This window comes from Nematolebias whitei, chromosome 18 (assembly GCF_014905685.2).
Source record: "Nematolebias whitei isolate Nwh7 chromosome 18, NemWhi1, whole genome shotgun sequence".
In the NCBI taxonomy this organism is placed as follows: Eukaryota; Metazoa; Chordata; class Actinopteri; order Cyprinodontiformes; family Rivulidae; genus Nematolebias; species Nematolebias whitei.
In genome coordinates, this window is record NC_056515.1 from 13,955,894 (window position 1) to 13,968,085 (window position 12,192).

Here is a 12,192-nt window from a genome sequence, read left to right on the forward strand (position 1 = left end):
CCCCATACCTCCCAGTTATAAAGATAATCATTACAACCAAACAGCTCAATTATTAGTTTCATCAGACCACAGGACATTTCTACAGAAATGAAGTTTTTTATCCATGTGTGTATTTGAGTGTGTATCAGAGTCAAGGTATAGAGATGTCAGGTCTCGAGAGCAGACGTCAGTCTGTCAATCACATTGTAACATGACATACTTAAGCCTCAAATAATTAATAAAAATTAATTATATGCATTTTTTATTCATATTTGAGCATACAGCATCAAGGTAAGAAGGACGTAAATAAATAAAAAAATCAACATCTAAAAATACTTGTCTAAATAATATTGTTATTTTTAGTCAGTAAAATGTCCTAATTATTTACATGCACAAGTGCCAGTCACAAGGGGGCGGTCATTTTTATGTCACATTTCCAGCTTACAGTAGTAAGTAGTTATTTAATTAGTAGTAAGTACTTCGCAGTTCGACTTTCACGGACTCGTTTGTCAACGCACATTCATTTTTTTTTTTTTGTATAGGATGATTGTTAACATTAATATTACTCACAAGATTGGGACAGTACAGAATACTGTACAGTAAAAAGTTAAATAATAAAATACTTCAGACAGGTGCCGCCATTTTGTAGTTTTCGCTCAGTAAGCCTTCACTGTATTCCTGCTCACAACAACTACATTTCCCAGAAGCCAACAGTGCCCTGCCCAGAAGCCCCGTTTCCTTCTGCTGAAAAACTAGATGGAAAGTTTTGATCTGATCTGATAGGAAAAAATTTGGTGCTTCTTATTTTGGCGCCCAATGGCTGCAGAGAGCTGCATGGAACCCACCAAACTGGTTCAGAACCGGTGTAGAACCAGACCTCCAGACCCATCGGTGAATCTTGAGAGCTGGTAGCTGGCCCACGAGGACTTCCAAGCAGGGATATGCCAATGGGCTCCAATGTTTCTGGAGCCCATTGGGACTTTTTTCATCCAGACTTGGACTCAGTCGATCACCTCTGGTCCCACGCCGGCCAACTGAAGGTCTGGCTCCCCAAAATGTGCATTTGCACTCAAGGGCTGCACTGAACTGGAGTCCCAGACTCAGCGGTCAACCTGAGAGATCCTAGCCAGCCCACGAGGACTTCCAAGCGGGGATGTGCCACTGTAGGTCCGGCGCTCTATCTGGAGCCCACCATGACTTTTTTAATCTCTTGGCCGCATCGGAACCGAGCCACTGTTGTTCTGCAGTTCCTGGTAAACTAAATTTAGTAACTAGATATAAGTATGTTGTTAAAATTAGTAGGTTTAATTTAGATCATTGATTGTGGGCTTCATCGCTGCAGGTTAGGTCTGCAGAAACAGAACAGAGTCAGACGGTAACTGAGCTGTTCCTGTTCTGCAGAGCAGGTAAATAAAATGTAGTAGCTACATATACCGTATTGTGCGCATGGTGTTAAAATGACATAGGTTTAAGAGTTTAGGACATCGCAAGAGTGTGGGAAGGGTTTCTAAAACATTAATATAAATATAAATACTAAAATAAATATAACATCGCTACTTCGCAGAATTTCACTTATTGCGGGGGGGGGGGGTCTGAAACGTAACACCCACAATAAACGAGGGACCCTACTATTCATATTCTATCTCACTGTTTCTTGAGAAACAGTTTTAAGGGTTGTCTGCAGAGACTGCCAAACTAGAAATTAAAAAATATTTTGTAAAATGTGCAATATGAAACATAAATATTCAGCTTCTCCCAAACTGCTATGTTTACTACTTATGGAGGCTTGAAGTGTGAGGAAGTGCATTTTTCATCTTCCTTTATTAGAATAAAACTTTGACAGAAGTCTGGATCTTCAGGTAGACCTACCTTTGAATGATAGTTCATGGTTTCTTTTCCAAAAGCTCCTGAATGTGTTAAAGGTAATTTCAGTTGAGGCTTGTTCTGGTCTTTTTGTTCGGTTCTGACCCAGTTTGTCGAAGCTCTAATGCGATGCTCTGTGTCTTTGGGGAGTTTTTTCAGGACATCATGTACGTCCTCTCTCATCCTGAGGCCTGAGAAGACTTTAGGTGGGACTTTTATCAACCGTGTCTCAGTTTTTGGCTCCGGTTCTGGATCTATAGTGGCTGCTTGGTTCTGGTCTCTGTGTGGTTGTCCATGTGGATTGTCTCGACTGAAAGCTTCAGTGTTTGTTGTGTTTGCTGCTCCAGTTGAATACACTTTTGTTGTTGTTTGAGCTTGTGTCGATTTCACTGATGGAGGCGAGGGAATAACTAAATCCTCATCTGGATTATGAGTGTTTTCATCGATTTTATGAACATCTGTTTCTCTGTTCTCTGTTTTCTCTGCTGGTTTTAATTTTATTATCTTTATTCTGTCTGTCACAATAAATTTTAACCAGTCTTTTCTTCCTTTAAAGCATTTACATTTTGATGTATCTAATGTAATAAAGTACTGTATTGTTTTAATGGTGGGTGGGGGGTGGTTCATCTCTTTCAAAATGATCTTCACTGGTTCCTCCTTGATGGCAGGATTTAGATCCAGTAGTCTTTCCAGTGGTTTTATCTGTAGAAGAAGCAAAATAATTGAGATTTGTCTTCCACATCAGACAGAATGTGTCCTTCATCAACATGTTATTTACTTTCTGCACATGCTGGTTTCCATTTTTATCAGTTTTACTTACCTCCTGTAAATACGGAAACGTTGCTTGTTTTGTTGTTTCCTTCTTACTGAAATATTCTGTAATATAATTTTGAGTTGACCTGTTTATGAATCCTTTATTCACTCTGGATCCCAACAGGTGCAGCCTCTGATCAGAATCTCCATCCGCATCTTCACCAAATGCAACTTTTACAGAAAGTTGAGGCAAATATTTGTTTTTCTTTATTTTTCTGATCACATGCCTCTGTATCTCTATTTGCAGAGGAGCTTTATTGTTCATCACTGGAGATTTGCTCTCTGTTGGGCCCACTGGGGGCTCTGTGACAACCTGCGTTAATACTTTGTTATTACTAGTTGCTACACAGTGACAAACAACCACAGTGGCAGTTGTGCAGCAGCTTGTTGTCAGCAAATAAGCATCAAGAATCTTCTCCAACAAGAATCTTGGGAAATGGCAATGCATCCTTGCTTTGAGTGAGCTTGATTTCAGAGGAAATACTGAAATAGTTTTTCCTGCTCCACAAAATGAAGAGAGAGCCTAAAGTGAGAGAAGAAGAATATGGTTACAAAACTGCTACAGGACACAAACATGAGCCATGAGCTATAAAAACATCCGTTTCAGGCCGACCAGAGGCATTTCTCTGAGCTCCAGATCAGTCCAGACTGAAAGAAAATGTCTTGGAAACAGAAAGGTCACAGGCTACAGTTTTTCACAGGCAGTCAGGGCTCAGAAATGTGAACCCTTTGGTTTTCTTTTCCTTCACAGTGGCGTAAAAACTCAAATAATAATTTGGAGTGAAACAATGAAAACTGAGACTCACATTAGATCCATTTCACTTCAAAAACATTGTTGATTCCAGATTTAAAGGCCTAGCGTTCCTCAAAGGAATGCATGTCACTCGCTATCTTTCATGTGAGAGCTTTAGACAAGGATCATCCTATGCTGAGAAATAATAAAGTTGTAGCTAATTTGGCCAAACTGTGAAAATAAAATGCACATTGCATGAAAATGTGCATAATATGCACATTTTCATGCAATGTTGTAATATCTTGGTACTGGAAAGTGCACCTCCTGGGGACTCCCTTGTTCTGCTGGGGGACTTCAATGCTCATGTGGGCAATGACAGTGAGACCTGGAGGGGTGTGGTTGGGAGGAACGGCCCCCCTGATCTGAACCAGAGTGGTGTTCTGTTGTTGGACTTCTGTGCTCGTCATGGATTGTCAATAACGAACACCTTGTTCAAGCATAAGGGTGTCCTTATGTGCTCTTGGCACCAGGACACCCTAGGCCGCAGTTCGATGATCGACTTTGTCATCGTCTCATCTGATCTACGGCCACATGTCTTGGGACACTCGGGTGAAGAGAGGGGCAGAGCTGTCCACTGATCACTACCTGGTGGTGAGTTGGCTCTGATGGTGGGGGAGGATGCCGGTCAGACCTGGCAGACCCAAACGTATTGTGAGGGTTTGCTAGGAATGTCTGGCAGAGTCTCCTGTGAGACGGAGTTTCAACTCCCACCTCCGGGAGAACTTCAAACATGTTCCGAGGGAGGTGGGGCACATTGAGTCTGAGTGGACCATGTTTCGTGCCTCTATCGTCGAGGCGGCTTACCGGAGCTGCGGCTGCAAGGTTGTCGGTGCCTGTCGCGGCGGTAACCCTCGAACCTGGTGGTGGACACCGTCGATGAGAGATGCTGTCAGGCTGAAGAAGGAGTCCTATCGGGCCTTTTCGGCCTGTGGGACCACGGAAGCACCTAATGGGTACCGGCAGTCCAAGCGACATGCTTGTGGTCGCTGAGGCAAAAACTCAGGCATGGGAGGAGTTCGGAGAGGCCATGGAGAATGACTTTCGCACGGCTTCGAGGCGATTCTGATCCACCATCCGGCTTCTCAGGGGGGAAAGCGGTACACCACCAACACTGTTTATAGTGGGAGTGGTGTGCTGCTAACCTCAACTCGGGATGTTGTGGGTCGGTGGGCGGAATACTTTGAAGACCTCCTCAATCCCACTGGTACGTCTTCCACTGAGGAAGCAGAGCCTGGGGACTCTGGATTGGGCCCTCCAATCTCTGGTGCTGAGGTCACCGAGGTGGTTAAAAAGCTCCTCGGTGGCAGGGACCCAGGGGTGGATGAGATTCGCCCGGAGTTCCTTAAGGCTATAGATGTTGTAGGGTTGTGTTGGCTTACGCGACTCTGCAATATTGTGTGGACATCGGGGGAAGTTCCCCTGGAATGGCAGACCGGGGTGGTGGTACCCCTATTCAAAAAGGAGGACCGTAGAGTGTGTTCCAACTACAGGGGAAACACGCTCTTAAGCCTCCCTGGTAAGATCTATTAGGGGGTTCTGGAGAGGAGGGTCCGTCGGATAGTCGAACCTTGGATTCAGGAGGAGCAGTGCGGTTTTCGTCCTGGCCGTGGAACACTGGACCAGCTCTACACTCTCAGCAGGGTCCTGGAGGGTGCGTGGGAGTTTGCCCAACCAGTCTACATGTGCTTTGTGGACTTGGAGAAGGCGTTCGACCGCGTCCCTCGGGGAACCCTGTGGTGGGTACTCTGGGAGTATGGGGTAGCGGGCCCCTTGATACGGGCTGTTAGGTCCCTGTATGACCGGTGTCAGAGCCTGGTCCGCATCGCCGGCAGTAAGTCGGGCTTGTTCTCGGTGAGAGTTGGACTCCGCCAAGGTTGCCCTTTGTCACCCATTCTGTTCATAACTTTTATGGACAGAATTTCTAGGTGCAGCCAAGGTGTTGAGGGGATCCGTTTTGGTGGCCTTAGGATTGCGTCTCTGCTTTTTGCAGATGATGTGGTCTTATTGGCTTCATCAGATCGTGATCTACAGCTTCCAAACTCTTTATAGATGTTTCGTAACCTTTTCCAGTCTGATGAACATCAACAACTCTTTTTCTGAGCTCCTCAGAAATCTCATTTGTTCCTGCCATGATCCACAAACATGTTGTGAAGAGCAGTCTTTGATAGATCCTGTTCTTTAAGCCAAACAAGGTGCCCACTCACACCTGATCATCATCCATTGATTGGAAACACCTGACTCTAATTTCACCTTCAAATTAACTGCTAATCTTAGAGGTTCACATAATTTTGCCACTCACAAATCTGTAATATTGGATCATTTTCCTCAATAAATAAACGGCCAAGTATAATATTTTTGTTTCATTTGTTTAACTGTATTCTCTTTATCTACTTTTAGTACTTGTGTGAAAATTTGATGATGTTTTAGATCATATTTATGCAGAAATATAGAAAATTATAAAGAGTTCACAAACTTTCAAGCACAACAGATCTTCATGTGGATAATGACTAAGCATACAGTCAAATTAGCTACAAAGTGGATTCAAGACAGTAAAGTCGTTGTTTTGAAGAGACCATCAAAAAGTCCTGATCTCAGTCCTATCGACAGTTTAAAGGCAATGCTACAAAATACTAAGAACATAAAAAAAAGCTTTAGTCTGCTTTAATTTCAGAGTGAAAAAAATAGCTATGTGTTTTTCTAAACGATGTATGTAAACATCTGATTGCAACTGCATATAGTATATGGTTTGTTATAGTAGGTGAATAACCGAATGTATGTCTTTCTTTTGATTTGGACCCTAAAAAGCTTAAATCTGCCTCTGTAAATGATATGCACGGAGAAATGAGCTCATTACAGAATTTAACTCACTGTGACTTGGATTTTTGACATACAATAAAAAAACAAGTTGACACATCATAGATCACACAGATCAAACTTTGTGGAAACAAAAAGTAGCATACCAGTTCTGGAAAATGGTTCTTTGGGATTATTCCTGATATTTCCTGGTCGGTGTCCCCATTATGGTGTGAACATTCCCAGTAAAAAACTAAACTCCTTAGTTTGAGCTGCTCAGCTACATGCATACAATCTCCATGAAAATACACACAGTCATGCTCATTTTGGGTCAGAACAATCTCCAGATCTTTAACAGGACTCTTCAGTCTGCTGAGGAGCAGCTTCCTGCATAAAAGCCAGCAGGATTCCTCCACAACGCAGGTCTTATCTTCAGGGAGACTCGGCTCAGAGATCAGCAGAACCACCAGCAGAAGCACCAGCCCCATTGTTCAGAATATTACTGGAGCCAGCAGCAGGGTTTTTATCTTTACTGAATGTTTCTACTTTGTATATGCAAACCATCAAGAACCCACAGTCTTACACTGTGGAAAAAAAAGCTTCACTGGTCATACAGCAACCATAAATTCCATGTGTCATTTTAAGCAGAAATAAATTGTAACTAGATCTTAATCCTTTACTCTTTGTAAATAAATCTTAACGTACAGTACCCATGACTCCAGTCAATCTTTTCAGTTTCAGTACTCATGATCTATATCTATAATAATATTAACTTTTACTTAATAAATGCACTTTAATGGTCAAAACAGCTTCATTTCACCTGGATGGCACGGCGCCATCCATCCATCCATCCATCACGGCCGGAGCCACTAGCTTCCCAGGGTTCCTCCGCCTGCACCAGCTGAGAGAAAGATGGGAGGACTCGTTGTTGCATTTCTTCGGAATTTAAAGCGTCAGTCACAAATTGCGTTATGAATATGGGGAAAAAAAAGTATTTAAGCCGCTTCGGGGTGTAAGTCGCATGACTGACAAAATCTATGCAAAAAACGGTGACTTATATGCTGGAAAATACGGTACTGCCCTGCAACACCAGTAAACATTTGCATATGATCAAACTGTGTCCACACAAGGCTCAGAGTTTGTTACGTTGCACTGCACTCAGCTGCTGTCACAGAATTAACAGGTAAGAGTTCAGACCTTTTATCCTAATTATTTAGTTAATTGATCCTCAGATTATTTTATTCTTCAGTTAAATGTGCAAATTGTGGAACAGGTTTTTCTTATAAACAGCAATGAATGGTCCAGCGCTCTGTTGTGATGTGGAAAGCCTTGTTGGCTTCTGTACCACACAGTAATGTGAAAACTACAAGTGTCACTGCAACCGTTGCCTAAATTTCCAACACAACTTTATGATAATGGAAGCTTTAAAACCACATGCATTTTGATGTATAAACTGTATAACAAGTGTAAAAACAACAACGATCAAAACAAATGTTAAAGCCAGTGGCTCCTTATGTGGTCATCATGATAACCTGTGTCTGCCAAGTTAATAAAGGCAGATAGAAACTCAGCCTGAAACATAAGCCTGAAACAAACAGCAGCTGTGTGTGTGTTTAAAACTATTAGCTGGAGCTAAACACAACCTTGAATAGTGAGCAGCAGGAGACTGATTGTAGACATGTACTTTGTATTTTTGTACACTGGTTTATGTAGGAGATATGACAAATTAAACATCATTCACTTCCAGTTTTGAAGAGAAGCTAATTCTGGGAGGATTTAAGACAAAAATAAAAACAGTAATTAAAACAGTATAAGGTCCTTTAACAGTGAGAGACACTGTGTGAAAAAAAAAGCCTTGTAATTTGTAAATGTACTAAAAGACATTGTGGTGGTAAGTAAAGTTTATTTGCAAAGAGTTGAACATTTAAAACAATTCAAAAGTTGCATTTGATGTCATCTGTCAGCTGAACATTATGTGGAAAAATGTATAAAAATAATTTTGTAAAACATAAAATACTTCAAAATGGCAGTTCAGACATGCAAGGTTCAACTATCTGTGACCCACTGAAACGTTAAATGATGTATTTACTGTGAGGTCTGTCTGAGCTATAATGCTCAGAAACAGCTCTCATGTGTTTTATCAAAGTCACATTAATGAGTATCCTGATTCATGCTCAATAATCCAGGTAATAAATCCAACAAAGTTAAATCAGGTCCTCTGGACAGATTCTTTTTGTTGAAAAGTTTCGTCTTTCTTCCAAAAAACTTCATCAGTCTGAGGAGCCGCAACAAACTCATTCTTATAAATAGCACCTTATATAGTGGGTCAACCAGTTTGATGGTGCTCAGATGGTTTCTGGAGCCCGCCTTATCCCCCGTTGACTCTTTTGAGACAGTCATGGCCAAAGTGGTTCAAAATATTCTGATTTATGCTCAGTAATCCAGGTAGAAAAATCCATCAAAGTTAAGTCAGGTCCTCTAGACAGATTATTTTTGTTGAAACATTTTGTCTTTCATCCAAAAGACTTCATAAATAAGACTTTAATGAGATTTTTTTCCTTCCCTTTTTTTTTTTTCAGTCTTTTGCAAATTTTCTGTGTTGTGCACTGCTACAAACAACCATAGCACACTATACCTAATCTAGCCATACATTTTGGTTTATTACTTGCACAATTTAGATAACAATAAAAGACAAAAAGGTTGAACAGAAAGTTGCTTAACTTCTTATACAATGATACCCTTAAAAACCATAAATAAAATAAACTGGAGCGTATGCAATTTCCATAGTTTCTAATGAACATTTCAACCTTTTCATCTGTTTCAGTCTCCAGTAAAGCTCCGATCTCACACCAGCATGGGCAACACCAGCACTACTTGTCAGATGAGCAACTACAGCAAACGGAACATGAGACTTTTCATCATGGAAAAGGCTGAAGAGCTTGAAGCCTTTATCACCTCTCAGGCTGTTGCTGGTAATGATGCTGCTCTAGATCAAAGTTTGTCTGGGCTTCCTGGAGGGAGAACGTTCACCTTCAAGACAGATGTCAACTGGATCCGAGTGCTACCCTCTCAGACTCAGGAAATCCCCTGGGAGCCACAGCGTTTTCTTTCAGTCTTTGTGGAGGATGAAGATGATGAAAATATTTGTTCCAAACAGATTATACTTAACATGACTCTCCGTGCTCCAGTCACTATTTTGCTGTATGATGTGTAGAACCTGACATCACTTCACTTCTTTGTGCTATAGAAGGCAGAACAACTATTTTTAAATTAACACGCGCACACACACGCACATCCACACATTCTTTCTTGTGCTGTCGTCTGCTTACATTCTTATATTTTCCATCAGTTTGTTTAGTTAAATGTCACAGTAATGACTGATTATGTCACTTGAGTGGTTGACGTGAAAATAAATGTTAAGCTCAGTAATAACATTCATGTGCTAAATGTAAAGAAACACATTAAACCTAAATTTAAATTTTTAACAAATTTTCGACAATTTGTGTTTCCTACATTTGACGTTAAAACCAAGTTAAGCAGGTGTCTTCAAACTATAGGCCTCTGTTTGGACCATTTGTTGTTCAGTTGTTTGTGAAGGTTAATAAAATTTGAGATGTTTCTGGATGAATATGATCTAAAACAACATTATTTTTCACAGAAATCCTGATGGTGGATCAATACAAAGTGATAACTTATATGATATAATTTTATCAGTTTTACACACAAGTTTCAAAAACTATTCCACCCATTTATATAACACCTTAAACTTTGGGTTCCCTCTCATAGACTACTTACTTTTTTAAAATTTTAGTTTGGTTTTCTCATTCATATTAAATAGATGCTCCAGTGTTGTCATGGTCAATGGTGGTCCTAATTCGTACCACTAGATGCCAGAAGAGTGCAATATTAATTGACTGAAGAAGATGGAAGTAAATGTTGATGGTATGTGCAGAGAAGAAAATACAGTGATGGGAAAGTGAAATTAAAAAAAGCTGTAAAACATCCAGTATGAATATCATGATTCATGCTCAATAATCCAGATAGAAAAATCCAACAAAAGTCCTCAGGGCAGATAAAAAATAAATATATATTTTTCAAATTAATTATTGAATTTATTTATTTATTTTTGTCCATCCAGAGGACCTGACTTAAAGTTGTTGGATTCAGTGTGAATGAAAAGCTGCATTATTTATTTTCATAAAGAAGACAATAAGCAGATGATTTATTTAAAATAAACTACATGAAAAAAAACAGTTTGTTCATAACTATGTGTTGGTTGTTACAACAGAAAGAAAATTTAAAAAATTAATGTTAATATAAATATTTTACCAGTTGTTGTTGTAGTACCCATTCTGAGCAGGTGGGGGCAGTAAACATTTAGAACTCGTGAAAAACAAAGTCACTTCCGGTCAGGAGCTCCAAGCTCAAAAGCTCGTAGGAAAACACTCTGCTGGTTGAAGGATAAGACTTGTTTCTCTGTCAAAATGGACGTAAATCAGACGAAACAAGAACACTTGCTCGCTTTAAAAGGTACTTGCTTTTCTCAAGCGCATTATGTGTTGATATGATTAATAGAGAGAGTAAAGACGGATGTGATCCAGGTTGTTAGAGGCTTAGCGCTAATTGTTAGCAATCTTTTTATTTAGAAAACATCTATTAATGGCTTTTTAAAACAATTGTACAGACAGTTGAATGCGGGAACAGGTAACACTGAAGATGTGTGTTGTTTAAATGAACTTTTCGTGTTTTTATAATAAAAATGTAGATGGTTAATATGAGCGAATTTAACTTTAAAGCTAATCTGATAGAGCGAAAAAATACCTAAATGACCCACTAACAGTCATATAATTCCACTAGATGCACCTTTGGGGTCCGACATGGGGCAGGGCTCTGAGCAAGACACCCAATCCCTAACTGCTCCCCGGGCGCCCACTGCTCCACCTGGGTGTAACCTCAGGTGTGACGGGTTAATACTGCAGAGAACTAATGTCATCATTGTATGAGAACATACAATGGACAGGTTATCGTGATGGTACGAGTTCTAATCCGAGAAAGGTCATAAACTTGTCAAGATCTGTTGTGCTGCTCGTTTGTTTGTGTTGAAGCCCAACAGGATTAGCAGATTTCTATAAATGCTGAGTATAAAACGTCCTTCTTGGCCGCACAGGATATTTGGCACAAATATTAATTGGTTAATATTTATGTTTTTGTTATGGTTGTGTCAAATGCACATTTTATAGTTGTTTGTAGCCTTCTGCATGGTGCATGTTATAGTTAATAGATAAACTGTAAACAAATGTACAGATGTGTTCAAGTTTTCAGCATCACTTATTGAAAGAAAGTAATAACCACCGTATTTCATCTACTGTAGAGTAAATAGGGTTATGACTGTTGGTTCACGTTGCAGTAACACTTGCTAACTAACCTAATCATAACTACGTAACGCAGTCCATATCTAATAATGTAATATTAAGTGGCCAAAATGATCTGTAGGTGGCAAATTTGATACACATCAGCATATTTAGCACTAGACCAAATTCCCTCTCCCCGGTCGACAAACGCCAACTAGTCTCAAGGCAAGTAACCTCGAGGAAACACTGGCTGTAGACCTATACTAGAATACTACACATACTATAATACTAGATCTCCAATACTAGACCAATGCTATAATATTGGACCTATAATACTAGATGTTATGGAATTTTTGGTTGAAGTTTATGGATGTTTTTAACTACCATGTCTGAGAATGTTAACTCTGCCCATGAACCATATGTTTGGGTTAGCAGAGAGAGCTGAATGAGGAGCTGGGTTTGGCTGCAGCGTGCAGCTGTCGAGCGTGGCTCCTTTTCAGCAAGTGAGCTCAAGCAAGATTATTTTTCTCCAACTAATCACTAGACCGATACTATAATACTAGACCTCTAATACTAGACCTATACTATAATACTAGACCT

General features: G+C 40.2%; 1 protein-coding gene across 2 annotated transcripts in view; it reads left to right on the forward strand.

Moving 5' to 3' along the window:
* The first annotated feature begins 10,659 nt into the window (after positions 1–10,659).
* The window catches only part of trappc13 (trafficking protein particle complex subunit 13), a 24,175-nt gene continuing 22,642 nt past the window's right edge, over positions 10,660–12,192 (forward strand). For both annotated transcript variants that reach the window (XM_037692375.1, XM_037692376.1), the window contains exon 1: positions 10,660–10,771. In XM_037692375.1, coding sequence (XP_037548303.1) covers positions 10,726–10,771 — 46 coding nt within the window. In that variant the 5' untranslated portion in view covers positions 10,660–10,725. The remainder of the gene's footprint in view (positions 10,772–12,192) is intronic.